The sequence below is a fragment of the Piliocolobus tephrosceles genome, chromosome 18 (genome assembly GCF_002776525.5).
Source record: "Piliocolobus tephrosceles isolate RC106 chromosome 18, ASM277652v3, whole genome shotgun sequence".
NCBI lineage: Eukaryota > Metazoa > Chordata > Mammalia > Primates > Cercopithecidae > Piliocolobus > Piliocolobus tephrosceles.
The window spans coordinates 73,249,060-73,267,686 of record NC_045451.1 but is presented as its reverse complement, the minus strand read 5'-3'; the positions used below and the strand labels follow the sequence as shown (position 1 = coordinate 73,267,686).

General features: G+C 43.9%; 1 protein-coding gene across 6 annotated transcripts in view; it reads right to left on the bottom strand.

The window, feature by feature from the left end:
- CEP192 (centrosomal protein 192) overlaps window positions 1-18,627 on the bottom strand; it is a 142,860-nt gene that overhangs the window by 9,451 nt on the left and 114,782 nt on the right. For 5 of the 6 annotated variants that reach the window (XM_023228357.1, XM_023228353.1, XM_023228354.1 and 2 more), the window contains 8 exons: window positions 17,343-17,521; window positions 16,718-16,841; window positions 15,053-15,158; window positions 14,112-14,319; window positions 11,030-11,109; window positions 9,209-9,304; window positions 1,854-1,973; window positions 1,303-1,424 (listed from right to left, as the gene is read on the bottom strand). In XM_023228357.1, the coding sequence (XP_023084125.1) occupies window positions 1,303-1,424; window positions 1,854-1,973; window positions 9,209-9,304; window positions 11,030-11,109; window positions 14,112-14,319; window positions 15,053-15,158; window positions 16,718-16,841; window positions 17,343-17,521 (1,035 nt within the window). The remainder of the gene's footprint in view (window positions 1-1,302; window positions 1,425-1,853; window positions 1,974-9,208; window positions 9,305-11,029; window positions 11,110-14,111; window positions 14,320-15,052; window positions 15,159-16,717; window positions 16,842-17,342; window positions 17,522-18,627) is intronic. The other variant, XM_023228356.1, reaches the window with a different exon arrangement.

Below are 18,627 nucleotides of genomic sequence, written 5' to 3'. Positions count from 1 at the left end.
GATCATGTCACTCCTCCTATACACGCACACCTGATCATGTCACTCCTTCTATACACGCATACCTGATCATGTCACTCCCGGCTTCCCAGCTCTCCAGAAGAGCAACCACCTCCCAACCCCAGCTCTGGCCTTGCCCCCCTCAACTCCCCTCTCACACTGAACTTCTCCCACCCTCCTCACCTAGGCCATTTCCACTCATCCTCCTCAACTTAAATGTCCCCTTTCAGGCAAGTCCTTCCCAGGTTTCACAGACCAAGCCGCCTCCGTAACTTCTCCCCGTTTCCTGTTTGTTTCCCCCCAGCTGGTGTGAGCTGTGGGCCGGCGAGGTTGTGTCTCCAGAAGGGAGGCGTGGAGGCGCGGAGCCCGGAGAGCAGGAGAGAAGTGAGGCAAAGAGCCCAGAGGCAGTGTGCCAAGAACACCCATTCTTTAAAGGGCTCTAATTTCTTCCAAATGCATTATTGGCTCCCAAAAAGTAAATGACTAAATTTATATTAAATTCAGCAGATATTTAACATATATTGTCTTTCCAGGCATCTTCCTCAAGAACTTAATTAGACCTAATTACTAATTAAGGATTATAAGAAATATTTTCATTAGGTATAATACCAAATAATATTCTCATTAAAGCTATATATGCGGCTGGTGTAAGTTTTACATTTTAAAGCTTTTTAAGAATCTACTTTCATATGCTGTTTATGGGAACATAAAATAGTACAACTATTTAGGGAAAACTATTTGGCAGTTTATTTTACAGTTCAACACATGGTTATCATGTGACCCAGAAATTTTGGGTAAAATCAGGTATTTTTACTCAAAAGAAATGAAAATGTATGTCATCTTCAGAAATGCACACAGAATAATGTTCACAGCACCTTAATTCATAATAGTTACAAATTATAAGACATCCAAAAGTCAATAGGAAAATGAATAAATTGTGATATGTTCATTTAATGGAATACCAAACAATAAAAAGAAATGAACTATAGGTACATTCAATAACATGAATGAATTCTTAAAAATAGAATGTGGAGAAAAAGAAGCCAGACACAAAGAATAGATACATTCATAAGTATATATGTGAAGTTCAAACAAAACGAATCTATGATGACAGAAATCAGAACGGGACAAATCTTGACTGCAAAGGGACAGGTAAGAAATTTCTGGGCGAGAGGAATATTCTGTATCGTGGGTGGAGTGCTGCTAACGCATGTGAACTCAGGTAAAGTCATCAAGCATTTTACTGACTCTATTCCTCGATAAAGTACTGGTAAAGAACTCGTAAGAATGACAAAAACAACATACTCAGGTATGGGAGCAGAAGCCTCTGACACAGCTTGTCTTCGGGGCTTAACTAAATGATCTATTTTAATGAGGGAATCCGTGGACAGGTGTGCGTTTTCAGGCTCATTTTCTGCTTCGATGCTCTGTACAGAAAAATCACAGGATAAGGGAGAAGAAATAAAAACTAACAAAATATATGGACATTTACTTATTTGAATTCTACCATTTCCTTTAAAAATTTTTAAAAGGAGATTTAAGATTTTTAAATCCCCTAAATTGCAAGCTCTGTACTCCGTACTGCCTGGTTCCTCTCTCTCTCTCATGTGCCCACGTGCATGCATGATGCACACGCACACAGAGTTTCTTACATAACTAAGTCAAACATGGATTTCATGGGCTGTATGAACAATACAGCCAAACCCAGACCTCAAACATGCCACTTAATACAGACAAACAAGAAAATTAAGATTATGGGACTATATTCTGCATTTTCAGGCCAATTTTTCTTGTTAATTTCCTTTCTGTTTTTAAAACACACATAACGATTTACTTGAATTCTGTGTACTACTCACCTGTCCAGAGAGCTGGAATCTCAAAGTGTGTTTCATGTGAGGCTCCTTAAGAGGGTGACATTCAACATCCCAAAACTGGGCATAATCCCCTCTACCTCTGGGCAAAAATGTGATGGAGACCTACAGAATACACACAGAAGAGAAACCGAGACACTGATCATTCAACACAGTGGCAGCTAGATTACCAGTTCAAAGACTTGGTATGAAAAAAATTAAAGGAACAAATGCTTTTGCACTGGCTAGTTTTCCCACTAATTGAAAAAATTTGGACAATGTTATTTCTAACGGGTTACTATACCAGATCCAAAACACATCTTTGCTTAAGGCTTTATATGACATATTCCTTAAAATGTACAATAAATGCTTTACTGCGGGGGGGGACATGTTATCAGAAAGCACTAAAGCTGTCAAGCACAACACCTCCAACCACAGACGCGCAATTGTCTTCCCTCGCATGCTTATGGAACCCTCTGCTGGCCAAGCATTACCAGGACAAAGGCCTCACAGCGGCCAGGAGCTGTGGAGGACGGACAACAGGGAGGGGGGCGGCGGCTACAGGAGGCAGAACAAGACAAACACCAGACACTCCACAGTGGCAGCTCGCATTACGATTAGCTTCCAAATGTCAGTCACAGCCAGTGACCCTGGGCACACAGCTCAGTGATAAACACACACTGCATGTGTACAACCTGTAAAAAGCTCAATCATGGGACAACTGTAATGTTTAAAAACAGCATTTTATAACAGTTACCAATATTAAGAGCCTTAGCTGTATCAAATAATTTAGTGTTGATAATACTGATCACCTAACAATCAACCAGTTAACAATGAATCAGGTTAACAATGAATCAGTATTTCTGAGTCTAGACTTAAACATTAAAACACGTAAGTGGCCTAATTTCTGCCCACGCAGAACCTTAAACGTAATAACCCAGTCAGCCTGAGCTCAAGGCTTTTGAGAGCCTGGAAGCAAAAGTAGGACTGGTCAGAGAGAGGAGAGCATCTGAGTAGAGAATTACACCACTATGGACTTGGACTCTGAGAAGATGAAGGAAGGAAAGAGTAAAACCAAAGGAAAGGGTAAAAAGCACCAGTGGGCACTAAAGGACTACGAAATCCTAACTACACCCCTTCAAATACCAAAAATCACTGCATGTTACACCCTAGGCACATACTGGGAACTCTAACACTCAGTATCTCAGCTAATCCCCTGGCAAGCACACTCCACTTTCTCTCCGTAGCTCTGCATATCCTAGACATTTCACGTAAACAGAATCACACATCTGGAGGCTTCTGTGACTGGCTTCTCTCACTTAGCACAATGTTTTCAAGGTTCATCCAACTGGATATAGCATGTACCAGTAACTCCATTCCTTTTCACTGCCAAATAACGTTTCATTTGACAGATATACCAGATTTTGTTTATCGATCCATCAGACATTTGGGTGGTTCCCACTTTTTTGTCTACTATGAATAACACTGCTGTGAACACGTTTTTGTTTGAAAATCTGCTTCAACTTTTCTAGTGTATATCCAGAGGTGGAATTGCTGGGTCATACAGTAATTCTGTTTGGCTTATTGAGAAACTGCCCAATTATTTTCCACAGCAGCTCTACCATTTCACATTCCCTCCAGCAATGCATGAGGGTTCCAATTTCCCCACATCCTCACCAACACTTGTTATTTTCTGTTTTTCTAAAACTCACAGCCATCTTAGAAGGTGTTAAGTGATACTTTATTTCTCATTTTGATTGCATTTTGCTAATGACTAGGAATTCTAAGCATCTTCTCACATGTTTATTGATCACTTGTATGTTTTCTTTGGGAAATGTCTATTCAAATCCTCTGCTCATTTAAAAAATTGGGCTATTTGTCTTTTTACTGGGTTGTAAGAGTTCTTCACATATTCTGGATACAAGTCGCTTGTCAAAAATACCATTTGCAAATGTTTGTCCCTATTCTGTGTCTTTCATAGTCTTGATGGTTTTGTTTGAAGCACAAATGTTTTTGATTTTGATAATTCACCTATTTTCTCTTTCGTGGCTTGTGCTTTACTGGTGTCAAATCTAAGAAACCAATGCTTAACCTAAGGTCATGAAGATGTATTCCTATGTTGTCTTTTAGAGGTTTTATAGCTTTAGGTCTAATGTTTATGGTCTATGGTCGATTTTCAGTGAATCTCTGTATATGGCACGAGGTAAGTGCGATGGTTAATATTAGGTGTCAACTCAGGCCAGGCGCAGCGGCTCATGTCTGTAATCCCTGCACTTTGGGAGGCCAAGGCAGGCGGATCACATGGTCAGGAGACCGAAACCATCCTGGCTAACATGGTGAAACCCTGTCTCTACTAAAAATACAAAAAATTAGCCGAGCGTGGTGGTGGGCGCCTGTAGTCCCAGCTACTTGGAGGCTGAGGCAGAGGTTGCAGTGAGCCAAGATTGAACCACTGCACTCCAGCCTGGGCAACAGAGCGAGACTCCATCTCAAAACAACAACAAAACCCCACAAATACTAGGTGTCAACTCAATTGGATTGAAGGAGGCCTAGATGGCTGCTAAAGTATTGTTTCTGGGTGTGTCTGTGAGGGTGTTGCCAGAGGAGACTGACATTTGAGTCTGCGAATTGAGAGAGGAACGCCCACCCTAATGTGGGTGAGCACATCCAATCAGCTGCCAGCAGGCTAGGAGGAGGCAAGTGGAAGAAAGTGAGATAACCTTGCTTGCTGAGTCTCTTGGCTTTCACTTTTATCCTGTGCTGGATGCTTCCTTCTGTTCCTCCTGTCCTTGGACATCAGGCTCCAAGTTCTTCAGCCTTTTTACTTGCTGTTTGGCCAGGGGCCCTCTGACAGTCTGGCCACAGACTGAAGGCTGCACTGTTGGCTTCCCTCTTTTGAGGCTTTTAGACTCAGACTGAGCTGCTACGGGGCTTCTCTCTTCCCCAGCTTGCAGATGGCCTATCGTGTGACTTCGCCTTGTGATCCTGTGAGTCAATTCTCCCTAATAACCTCCTTTTCTTTTTTCTTTTTTGAGACGCAGTCTAGCTCTGTCGCCCAGGCTGGAGTGCAGTGGCGCGATCTCGGCTCACTGCAAGCTCTGTCTTCCGGGTTCACGCCATTCTCCTGCCTCAGCCTCTCGAGTAGCTGGGACTACAGGCGCCCGCCACCACGCTCGGCTAATTTTTTGTATTTTTAGTAGAGATGGGGTTTCACCGTGTAGCCAAGATGGTCTTGATCTCCTGACCTTGTGATCCACCCACCTCGGCCTCCCCAAAGTGCTGGGATTACAGGCGTGAGCCACCGCGCCCAGCCAATAACCTCCCTTTCATATATACATATATCCTATTAGTTCTGTCCCTCTGGGGAACCCTAACACAGTAAGAGTCTACCCTAATTCTTTTTTGAGACGGAGTCTGGCTCTGTCGCCCAGGCTGGAGTGCAGTGGCGCCATCTCGGCTCACTGCAAGCTCCGCCTCCTGGGTTCACTCCATTCTCCTGCCTCAGCCTCCCGAGTAGCTGGGACTACAGGTGCCCGCCACCATGCCTGGCTAATTATTTGTATTTTTTAGTAGAGACAGGGTTTCACAGGGTTTTCCAGGATGGTCTCAATCTCCTGACCTCATGATCCACCCGCCTTGGCCTCCCAAAGTGCAGGGATTACAGGCATGAGCCACCACATCCAGCCAGTCTACCCGGATTCTTTTGCATGTGGCTATCCAGTTCTCCCAGGCACTATTTGTTGAAAAATATTCTTTCCCCATTGAACTGTCTTGGTGCCCTTATTTAAAAAAAAAAAAAAATTGACTATAAATATTAGGGTTTATTTTGGGACTCTCAATCCTATTCCATAGTTCTATGGTACTGTCAAAACCACACTGTTTTGTGTAATGTGGCTTTGTAGTAGGTTTTGAAAACACAAAGTGTAAAATCCTCCAACTTTGTTCTATTTCAAGATCGTCTGATTATTCTACGTCTCTTGTATATCTATATAGATTTCAGAATCAGCCTTTCAATTTTAACACAAAACTCAGATGAATTTATTTTTAAGTTTTTTCTGTTTTATTTAACTAAATTTAGATTTTAATTACAACTGTGCACTAAATCTTAGAATGAACAAAGAACAAAGTGGGCTTAGATTTTGGCACAGTTTTTTGCAGCGCAGGGGACAAAGTTCTACAATGGTGTAAGGTGTACAAATTCTCAGGACAACTCATGAAGACCACTTTGGAAAACATATTTGAGGGTTCACGAAAGAGGCATTAAAAATCTTTGATATTCAAGTCATTCTTTTCGTAACCCATTTATTTACCTTTAATTCTTTAAAAATTTTTTTGAACTTTTGATTAATCTCATTCTGCTAGATTCTCATGTGACAAATGCTTTTTATGTAAAATTGTCTTTTTCCTGCTGTGGTCAATTTTGCCAAAGGTTTGTCTATTATTATTATTTTTTCCAAAAAAGCAGCTTTGGAGATGTTAATCTTCTCTCATTTCTTTGTTTTTAATTTCATTATATTTTGCTTTAGAACTTTTTTTTTTCTTTCTTTGGATTTATTATTTTCACCATTCTTCAACTGACTGCTTAGCTCATTAATTTCAATTTTTTTTCTTTTTAAAATAGATGCATGACACCTATATCTTTACCACTATGGGCCTACTGTTGTTCCTTTTTTCTTTTCCAACTTTTATTTTAGATTCAGGGGGTCCCTGTGCAGGTCTGTTACCCGGGTATACTGCACGATGCTCAGGTTTGAGGATGAATGATCCCATCACCCAGGGACCCAACAGTTAATTTTTCAGCCTTTTTCCCCCTTCCAGTGGTCCCCAGTTTCTACTGCTGTCATCTTTATGTCCATGAGTACCCAATATTTAGCTCCAACTTATAAGTGAGAAAATGTGGCATTTGGTTTTCTATTCTTGTGTTAATTCATTTAGGATAATTGCCTTCAGCTGTATCCATGTTGCTACAAAGGACATGATTTGATTCTACGGCTGTACAGTATTCCATGATATACATGTACCAATCCTCCATTTCTTTATCCAGTCCACCAGTGATCAATGGTGGATTGATCCATATCTCTGATACTGTGAATGGTGCGGTGATGAATGTGCAAGTGCATGTATCTTTTTAGTAGAACAATTTGCTTTCTTTTGGGTGTACATCCAGTAGTGGGATTGCTGGGTTGAATGGTAGTTCTCAGTTATTTGAGAAATCTCCAAACTGGTCTCCACGGTGGCTGAACCAATTTACATTCACACTGAATGTATAAGCATTCCCTTTTCTCTGCAGACTTGCTAGCATCTATGGTTTTTTGACTTTTTATTTTTTTGAAGACAGGGTCTCAGCCTGTCACAGGCTGGAGTGCAGTGGTACAATCTTGGTTCACTACAACCTCTGCTTCCTGGGTTCAAGCAATCCTCCCACCTCAGCCTCCCAAGTAGGTAGGACTACAGGTGCATGGCACCATGCCCAGCTAATTTCTGTATTTTTTGCAGAGACAGAGTTTCGCCATATTGCCCAGGCTGCTGACTTTTTAACAACAGCCATACTGATGGCTGTGAGATGGTATCTCATTGTAGTTTTGATTTGCATTTCTTGATGATAAGTGATTGGAGCATTGTTTCATGTTTGTTGGCTGCTTGTATGTCTTCTTCCGAGAAGTGTCTGTTCATGTCTTCTGCTCATTTTTAAAGGGGTGAATTCTTTTGGGCTTGTTCAATTGTTTTAAGTTCCTTATAGATCCTGGGTATTAGACTTTTGTCAGATGTACAGTTTGTGAATGTTTTCTCCTCTTCTGAAGGCTGTCTGTTTACTCTGTTGATAGTTTCTTTTGTTGTGCAGAAGCTCTTTAATTAGGTCCCATTTGTCAATTTTTGTTTTTTTTAATTACATTTCCTTTTGAGAATTTAGTCAAAAATTCTTTCCCAAGAACAAAGTCCAGAACGGTGATTCCTAAGTTCTCTTCTAGGATTCTTATGGTTTGAGGTCTTATGTTCAACTATTCAATCCACCTTGAGTTAATCTTTGTATGTGGTGAAAGGCAGCGGTCCAATTTCATTCCTTTCCATATGGTTAGCCAGCTATTCCAGCACTATTTATTGAACAGGGAGTCCTTTCCCCATTGCTTATTTTCGCTGATCTGTTGAAGATCAGATGGTTGTAGGTGTGTGGCTTTATTTCTGGGTTCTCTATTCTGTTCCACTGGTTTATATGTCTGTTTCTGCTTTGCTACCACGCTGTTATGGTTACTGTAGCCTTATATCATAGTTTTAAGTCAGGTAGCACGATGCCTCCAGATTTGTTCTTCTTGCTCAGGACTGCTTTTGTTATTCAGGTTGTTTTTTTGGCTTGGTATGAATTTTAGCATAGTAGTTTCCAGTTTTGTGAAAAATGACGTTGGTAGTTTGATAGGAACAGCTTTAACTATAGATTGCTTTGGGCCCAGCCTGGGTTTGGATGGGACTGTGTTGAACACGTAGATCAATTTAGGGAGTACTGCTGTCTTAACAAGGTTAAGTCTTCTGATTGACACGGGATGTCTTTCTTGTTGGGTCTCTTTTTGCAATACCTCCTCATACGTTGAACTCTACTTGAACAGTGTGTTTATCCCATTCTTCTGCTTTGCTTCTGTTGTGGTTTGGGAAACGAACTAAACTACACGTGTAGAACTGTGTGTCTTTCCAAAAAAAAGTGAGAAACCCTCTGAAAGCCTGTTATACAGACCCAGTCAAGTGTGTAGTTTGCAACAACTGCTAAGGCTGCTTCAAGATTCTTTTATGGTCATTTCTGAGTTCACAGCTACATTCTATAACTTACTTTAAGTCTGAATGTCTAATAAATGAGCCAGTAAGCTTCAGCAATTAGAATGAAAAAGTATATTGCTGAGGCCAGGTGGGGGATTAGCGTTATTAGGAGACATTTGAAGGGAATATGTCAGGTATAGGAATAAATTAACATTTAAGAGGGTCATAATAGCTGGAGGGATGTGTCACCCACGAAGATACACTGCTGACTATGCCACAAACACTGAACCGTGTTTGAGTAATAGCAGGTTTTTCTGGCTATGGCTGATAGACAAAACTCTCATCTCCATCAGTGTACTATGACTGTAAGCACTGGCAGTCTGTGGTCTTTACTGCTAAGTGCGCCACTTTGTTTAGCTGACTGCTTCTTCACACTAAGACTGTCTGCTACAGCACATTGTGAGTGAGGCAGGCTCTTCTCTCGGGTGCACACTCGCTCTGTGAGTAGCAATGCTCTGGGTGAAACAAGCTAAATGGGTGGAATCAAATGAGGCATTCCTGGACAATTTACATGATGTTCTTACTAACTGCCTATGGAAAAAAATATCGAAACCTACTTTTTGGATCCCATGGCTTTCCAGTAGACCAGAAATAGGAGAACATCTGAATGCTGCATAGGTGGCTCTAAAAACATCTCCACTTTCATCAACTCCCTGCAAAGCAATCATTTAAATAAATTAAAAACCATAAAGCCAATGGATCAATCCCACAGAGACACTATTACCTCCATGGCTGCTGAGAATACACCACCACACTTAGCAGCTGAAAAGGAGAACGCAAGGTATTCCCAAAATGGGAGTGCTACCTGACTGAGCTCTGCAGAAGGCCATCATGCTGACTCACATCACCAAAGGAGAGGTCACACGAGGCGATTTTTATCACTTCCCTGGCTATAGTGATCTTTATGGTGAGGCTCACAATGTCAAATAACTATCTTTTGCTCAAAGACTCTGAAGACCCTGTTGAAAGTGCATTTTAATAACTTATGCAATACCAGTTTTTAATTTGTATTTACTTATTTATTTATTTTTTTTTTTTTGAGACGGAGTCTCGCTCTGTCGCCCGGGTTGGAATGCAGTGGCCAGATCTCAGCTCACTGCAAGCTCCGCCTCCCGGGTTTACGCCATTCTCCTGCCTCAGCCTCCCGAGTAGCTGGGACTACAAGCACCCGCCACCTCGCCCGGCTAGTTTTTTTTTTTTTTTTTTTGTATTTTTTAGTAGAGACGGGGTTTCACCATGTTAGCCAGGATGGTCTCGATCTCCTGACCTCGTGATCCACCCGTCTCGGCCTCCCAAACTGCTGGAACGACAGGCTTGAGCCACCGCGCCCCGCCTGTATTTACTTATTTTTTTTAAGACAGGGTACTACCTGCTCTGCTGCCTAGGCTGGTGTGCAGTGGCACAATCATGGCTCACTGCAGCCTCAACCGCCCGGGCTCAAGCGATCCTCCCACCTCAGCCTCCCAAGTAGTTTTTAATTTTTTCACAGTAGGTCCAGAAACTGTTTTTTGTACACATTTGGTTAGTATTATGGCTCAAAACTGTTACTATCACACAAAATATACGGCAGAGAGACCACAGTCCTGTTCTAAACACCACCAATGACAAACCCACTGAATTCAGGCGGTACCCTGGTGGAGACTACTGCCGTAGACAGTAGTCTACCACTCACTGGCAAAGAGCGCTCAGCTCCCTTTCCTGCACCGCTGGCTGGGAACATAGGACAGCACTCAGAACATGAGGGGAAAGCCATGCATCTGTACATACAATGCTCAGAAATACAGTTTTTACATATTTCTCAAAATAAAGTTATTTCAGATAAAATTAGGGCTAGGAGACAGCGTTAAATGGAGCAAACAGTATTTCCACACATATTCTCTAATTTGACTCTCAAAACCACCTTGTGAAGAAGACTGGATATATATCATCCTCATCTAAAGAGAAAACCAACTAAATGAATTGGTGGAACAAATAACCAGCCAGGCCAGGTGCAGCAGCTCACACCTGTAATCCCAACACTTTGGGAGGCTGAGGTGGAAAGATCGCTTGAGGTCAGGAGTCCGAGACCAGACTGGGCAGTGAAGTCAGGCTCCATCTCTACAAAAAAAAAGTTAGCTGGAAATATTGGGACACACCTGTGGTCCCAGCCACATGGGAAGCTGAGGCCGGAGGATCACTTGAGCCTAGGAGGTTGAGGCTACAGTGAGCAGTGTTCACACCACTGCACTCCAGCCTGGGCAACAAAGCAAGACTTTTGTCTCAGAAAACAAACAAGCAAATAACCAGCAATATCAACCTATGCTCACAGTCAGTTTTTAGAACGTCCTGGAAAAAGTTTAAACATTAAAACGATTATATCTGAGGCAGTCATGACTGACCTTAACATAAGGTGGAGCTAAAGAGGACAGATGCCATTTCACGTCTGTGGTGCCACGATTCTCGAGTTCCAGACAGCTCTCTAAAAGGAACACATGTATCATAACTCAAACTCAGAGAGACTGGAGAACAAGCAGATGACTGTGACAGGCCTTACTACCTCATACAGGAGTTAAAAAAACCCAATCATTAGATCCCTAAAGCAGTTCAACAAGAACCACAGTATTTTCTTAAAAAATCAGGTATGTCAGATATTCTGTTTTAGTTTTTATTACAAGTATAATACAAAGATACCGAGGGGCTTATGCAGAGGAGCAGTAAGATGATTTACATTTTTAAAGCGTTACAGACTGCCCTATAGAAAAGATACTGCAAGGCACTGAAGTGGACGAGGAAGCCCAAGTCAGTCATGGCTGCAGCAGTTTGGCTGTGAGATGACGCACAGGGTGACTGCCTCCAGCAGTGGCAAAGGGGAGAAAAAGACGTGGGCACGTGTGGCCTCTACTCTGAAGACAGTCTTCACAGGACTTGCTGATGGACTGAGTGGGAAGAGGGAGGAAGAAGAGAACTCAGAAATCACATCCGATGAACAGATAGTGGTGCCACTTACTGACATGGCTGAGCCTGGAGGAGGTGTAGGGCTTCTCTTGGGCATATCACACCTGATGTGCCCGTGCGACGCCCACATCTGGGAGCCAAGCAGGCGCCGGGGTGTGATGCCTGGGCCCGAGCACACGGGAAGTCATGAGAGTCACAGGCCACAGGCCATCATCACACAGGACAACACAGACAGAAAGAAAGGCACAGGCAGGCCGGGCCGGGACCCTGCCAGTCTTCAGAAATCGGGGAGAGGAGTCAACAAGGGATCTCAGCAGGAGCAGGTGAGGCAGGAAAACTTGAGCCCAGGGCACAGCAGCTGCATGGAGGAGTCCTCCAAAGTGGAGGAGCAGTCGACAGTGCTGGGAGGTCAAGTCAACCAAGACACAAAACAGACCCTGGATTTGGCACATGCAGCTCTTAAGTGACCTCCACAGGACGGGGTTCCGGGCATGAGGTGATGGCAGCCAAAGCCTGAGGAAGTGAGGGCAGGGGGCTGCTGAGATGGGGGTAGCCACAGGGAAAGGGTGTGGGGGCCAAGGAAGATGCTTCTTAACCCGGTAATGGTGGAGTACACTGGGTGCTGGTGGAGACGCATCAACAAGGAGGGAGAAGCTGATGGCTCTGGAGAGAGAGGGGACCACAGGAAGCCCCCCGAAAGGTGAGAAGGGACAGGCCCGGTTCCAGGCAGAGGGTTCATCTGTGATGGAAACAGAAGCCTTTCACTGAGTCTCAGGGCCTCTATATTTTTCACGTGTGAGGCAAAGTCAAGGGTTAGGAAGAGTGACAGCAGGAGCGGGGGAGCGGGCAACAGCTCCCAGAGGAAAGAAGGGCCCCCAGCTGCGGGGGGTGGTGGGAGCTGCAGGACACACACAGAGGAGCAGAGGCAGCAAAGCCTCATGTGGAGGGGTACCAGGAACCCCAGCAGGGCAGAGCAGCTCCCTCCAGCGTGGTTTCACTGCAAGGGTGGAGGCAGGAGGAGCCAGGCTCCTGGGACAGGCCAGGGTTGGGATCTTGCCAGGCAGGAGCAGAGAGGGAGAGGAGCACCCCACAGTCACGGAAGCCTCGGAAACAGCAACTATGAGGACAGACTCAGGAGTCCAGGGAGTGACAAGAGGAGAGGGGCATGGGCGGGCTGGGAGAGAGCACAAAACAGGCAGGGCCCTCGGGCAGGGGGGTCTCAGGGAGGACAGAGAACTGCTGTGAGCCCTGAGTGAGTGAGCTGAAGAGATGGGTGACCGTCAGCAAGTGCCAGGCTCAGAGTGGGGACCTCCAGAGCTGAACAACAAGGTCCAGGAGGAAGACCGTGGAAGCAGGAGGCTGAGGCTGGGGGTAGACAACATCACTGGAGAGGCAAAAGGAGTCAGAGGGCCAGGCACGAGACGCACCCACAGCATTTCTAACAGGTCCCCCGACAACACTGCTCATTTAGCCTGAGCCAGCAGTGAGAGACAGACAGGGACAAAAAGAAATGATCTCAGGACTCTCGAGGAATGTCAGCAATACAGAGTGCATAACGGACAACACACAGCATGCTAACTGCTGTACATATATCACTACCACTGAACACGAACGCTCCTCACATCCCAGTAAACCCATCCTAAGTTGAAATGAACCTAAGTGGAAAACGCATTTAATCCCCCTAACCTACCCAACTTCATAGCTTAGCCGAGCCTGCCTTCAACGTGCTGAGAACACTTACCTGAGCCCACAAATGGGCAAATCCTCTAACACAAAGTTCATTTTATAACAAGGGGTGGAATATCTCATGTCATTTACTGAAGACACTGCACTGCAGAATACAGTATCCGCTGTTCACGCTTGTGATCGCGGCTGACGAGAAGCTGTGGCTCAGGGTTGCCGCCGCCCAGAATCACAAGCGGGCGCAGCACCGTGTGTCGCTACCCAGGGCAAGGTCAAAAATCAAAGTGCGATTTTCACTGAATGCACATGGCTTCCACACCACCACTAGGTCAAAAAATGGTCAATCGAGCCCCCGTAAGTCAGGGTCTGCCCATACAGGAATCACTAAGCTTATCCTCGAAGACTTCTCCGGAAGGAGTTAATTCCAAAGGCCATTTTACAAATGGGGAGACTGAGCAAGTCCACTGGACCTGTCTGGAGCCTCAGTGTCACGTGAGTAAGTGATGAAGCCACAGGCTCCACCCACTGTCCTGTCTTCGGCTTCTGCTAACTTATTAACAATTGTGGTCAAGGATCTTGTGACAGTTGCACAGGAAAGATTCTGACCATCAAATAAAACCTAGGATTCCTGGAATACACACAGTTAGTAAATGCCAAGATTCCACATTTCAAGACTGTTCAGATCCCAAATCCAGCCCATCATTGAAATGATTGCTAGTGACTACTTTCCTCCTGAAGCAGGAGGAAATTTGTATTTATCACCAACTTATTATGGCTAAGAATTAAGCATTAGACTCAATATATCAGCAGACATTTGAATTACATAACTTTGTGATACAATACCTGAAGTTCCACCAGGTTCTGTTGTAGGAAAAGTAATACTCTTGTTTCTTATTTCAACTTTTGTGGAAGGCGGTTTTGTCATTGGTTTCACCAAATGACTAACTGAAGGCTCAGATACTGGGGAAAGAATTCCAAATGGTTTGGAAGTCAAACGAGTTAAAAGTTCCACTTGAGTTAAATCTTCTCGAATTTGAACTTTCACAATTTTCTGAAATGAGCCAAAGAAAGGGATAAGCTACAAAAAACGCACCTATCATTTTAAACGAAACAATTCCATTTTTAAATCATGGTAGAGAAAAGAAATGCCAAACAAACAAAACATCAATAAATTTAGGAATTAAAGTTTATTTAGATCTCAAGGTAAATCTGTGACTCTATCTCCTCTCTCCCACTACCTTTGTTTTTAAAACAAATTTCGAAAATTAGTAATCACTTCTAGGCTCCACTCTCCACACGCATTCCCCAAGATAATTGTTCTGATCACTATGGAAAAATTCTATACCAATGCTCTAACTAGCTGGCCTCAGAATACAAATAATCATGCCTCGGTATCCATGGCAGATCAGTTCCAGGATCCCCTGAGGACGCTAAAATCCTCAATGCTCAAGTCCTGTATATAAAGTGACACAGTATTTGCACATAACCTACATACATCCTCCCATACACTTTAGTTCACCTCTAGGGTACTTATAATACCTAATACAGTGCAAATGCTATGCAAACATTTGTTACATTGTATTTATTTGTATCATTTTTCCTCCAAATAATTTCAATCTGTGGTTGAATAATTTCAACCCTTGGATGTGGAACCCACAAATATGAAGCGCCAAGTATACTTCCATTTGATTTCTGAAATTAAGTGCTAATAAGGATTATGAAACTGAAGCTACAAACTAACAGAACTGTCACTCAAAGAAAAACCAAACCACTTTTAAAAGTACCTTCTGTCCAGCATCACAGTGTATATAGATCAAACCACTCCACGGGAACATTGACTGTTTTGTGGATAAGGAGGAATTAGGACTCACAAGAATTTGTAGTTTACTCCTTTAAAAAAAAATCAGTAAGAAAATTTTCAAAAGCCTGCATTTCAACAGCAGTAATCATAGGAGTTATAAATACTGTCTACCAGCCAATGGCCATTTCCTCACTGCTCAGGAAGAGCAGAGAACAGAGCTCACTCCCATGTGGCTCCCGGGAGGCTCCCACGCGCACAGCCCACCTCCACCCGACTCAACGGCTAACAAGGAACTTGCCAGCATGAACCCATGACTCAAAGCAAAACTCATGTGAAAACAAACCATGACTTAGGAATATCATTTTAAAAGCAACTCACGGTAAAAATTTCTAGAGCAAAAGACCAAGACTACAAAAGCTCTGAGCCACGTGAGAATAAAGAAGAATGTAGGTACAGCACGGAGAGAATGAAGCTGCTGCAGAGGAAACTGGAAAAAAGGGTGGGGGAGACGGAGAAGAAATGAAGAAAAAAATATGTTTCTATATGACCCGGCTGCTCATATTTTCTGGGCTCAATATTTTCTTCAAGAGCCAGGGGATGCCAGAGAAGAGTTTAAAAGTGGACAATGGGATCAGACTTGTGATTTTTAAAGAAATCACCGACTGAAAAGCTATTTCAGTCAACATGTCAAAAATGACAGGGCAAGATTGTCTTCCCCTGACAAACACACGGGGCTATAGAAAAAGCGGCCTGTGAGGAACCTGCTCTACCATTAGCTGAAAGGGTGTGTGGCACATGAGAAACACTTGCCGCATGCTGAATTGACTGCTCTGGTCCCCACAACGTCTCTCTGGAGTATCCCTAACCATGCCTCAGCTCAAAGTCTCAGTCAAGTAAACTCTCCTAAAATTTCAGCATATCGTTTTGCAAAAACTAAATAAATTTCATGTTGTCTTTCTGCAAAGCTGCTAATCCCAAATACAAAGGAACACGCAGACGTGGGCGTCATGCGCTGACCAGGTGAAGTCCCGAAATGCTGCAGAGCTGTGGCTTTCCCACCTATCGACAACCAGGCTGTGGACAGAGGGTAGGCAGCCGTGTGGAAACGGCTGGCCCCAAAAGACTTCCTTCTGTCCTAGAATATTCTACGTAGAAAACGGTCAGCAAGGTTATGGCTCATACATACTAAAAGTGAGGAAGCTTTGTCTGAAAACCATTCAGAAAAAGCTGGCAGAACACAGAACCCAAACCAAGATAAGAAGCGGCAGAAGTGTCTGGGCTCGGGACACATCGCGACCCCTCATCCCATGGCCAGCTGCATTCCTTGCTTTGTCATTTCATGGGCAGAGTCCTAAGAAGGAAACGCTCTGAAGTCTTCCACACCAGGGACTCTGTTCCACCTCAAATGTGTGTGTCCCTTTACCCTCCTGGGTGACAACATAACCAGCCGTGTGCAGATCTCTGCTCCACTAGTCCGCCTGCCACTTGAGCTCACAGCTGACCTGCAGAACCATGCACGCACTTTGTGCAGAGTCAGCACGGTGCAAAATTTAACTGGATAAACTACAATGACATATTATTTGACCTTTAGAAAGTCACCAAGCCAGCATCTAAGTAACACGCAGAGGAACACAGAAGTCAGACTTACTCTGGGGCGACACATCCATGCTGCGGTGTGACTGTGAGGCAATGCGCTGGCCAGCACAGCTCAAATCTCAATAACCTCACAGAGTTATTCACAATCTGAAAACATTCAGTTTTTGCCATGTCACCTATTTTGTCAGATAAATAAAATGTTACTTACATTTAACAACGGTGAAAAAGACAAATGTTAACAACTAATAAACCAGAACCCTAAATAGATACATGAGTATGCTACTGCTTTCTCAACTGCGCAATTACAGAAATTTCCAATCCTTGGTAGTAAACAAAAGGAAAAAGGAAACCTGGAAATTGTCACTGCTTGGTCTTAACCTGAGCACACACCTGCATAGTGGATTCACTCTACTCTGCACCAATGCTGTATCTCTGTAGGCAGGGGTGTGGCTCTGCCATTGGGGAACTGGGAGCCTCGCTGACGAGTGTGACCCTGGGACAAGGACTCTGCTCTAGGCAAGTCTGAGTGGGGTCTCCAACAGTGGAAGCAGGACCTGGGCAAGGCACAGCTCAATGTGCAACAGCCCAAGTGTGTCTTGGATGGGCCATGGGTACAAAGGGAGTACAGGCCCAGACGCTAGAACAGACCTCTGAGGTGTCACAGCTGACATACTCACAAGGAGAAGGAGCTACTAGAATCAAGTGCTCAGGTAGGACAGTCCACGGCTCTTCGGAGGCCAGCTGATTCGGAGGCGGGCAAGCCGCCTGTGAGAGAAGAGGAGAACCTTGAGGACCTTTGACTGGTAAAACATCCAAAGAGATATTGCCACCATGTCTCCCAGAAGCTCCCAAGTCGCTAAAAAATTATTTAAAAATGAAAAAGTTAGACAAGAAGAGACAGAGATAGAAGTTAAAAATGATAAAAGGCCAGATTGTATCACATATTTTTATATTAATTCTTCATAAATCTAAAAACATTAAGACAAAGTTAAAAGTGCATTATATATCAGGTATTTTTTAGCGAATAAAAATTATTCATATTGTGTATAGTTTACAGTGTGTATAGGCTGGCTGTGGCGGCTCATGCCTATGATCCCAGCACTTTGGGAGGCTGAGGCGGGAGGATCACTTGAGGCTAGGAGTTTGAGAACAGCCTAGGCAACATAGCAAGACACCACCTCTACAAAAAGATAAAAGAAAAATTAGCTGGGAGTGGTATCAGGTGTCTGTAGTCCCAGCTACCACGAAGGCCGAGGCAGGAGAATTACTTGAGGCCAGGAGTCCAACCTGGGCTACACAGCAAAACCCTGTCTTTAAAAAAAATACATGAAATATAGGGGTGACAGGGGTGGGTGGTTGCACTGGGACTTGCAGGAACAGTCAGCCAGTCTAGATCACCAGCACTGGGCTCAGGGAGACAGCCGTGCAATGGAAAGATTAGTTAAAAAATAGGAGGATTAAGTAAAAATGTAAATATATTGAGGATAATGGGGCCAGGGTTCCCAGTACTGGAGAAAAGGGTATAAATGTGGAAAGGCACTGTGGTGTTAGACTAGAATTGGAAGCTTCAGAAGAAGCTCATTTAACATATTTATAAACACAAGTAAATACAGAAGTGTATGGATTTGTGTATTATCCACGTTTCCTGGGTTTGTCCACAGGGAGAGCCTAGAAGCAAGGGTACCTCAACAGCATGAGTACACCTAGTGCCCGCACCCTGGTTTCTAACACCATTCTCTACTCTTAGCTTCTGAGAGAAATGGTTATTCCGGGGACGGGGCCGGGGGGAGCGCAGGGAAAGTACAGGATGAGCCTAAACATCCTGCTGTGCCAATGAGTAAGAAAGTGCTCAAAGAAGGACGGGGGACCCATCAACAGGATCAGAAGCCAGAATGCAACGCAGGACCAAATAACGACAGTGAAGGACCAGAACGCAACGCGGGACCAAATCACCACAGTGAA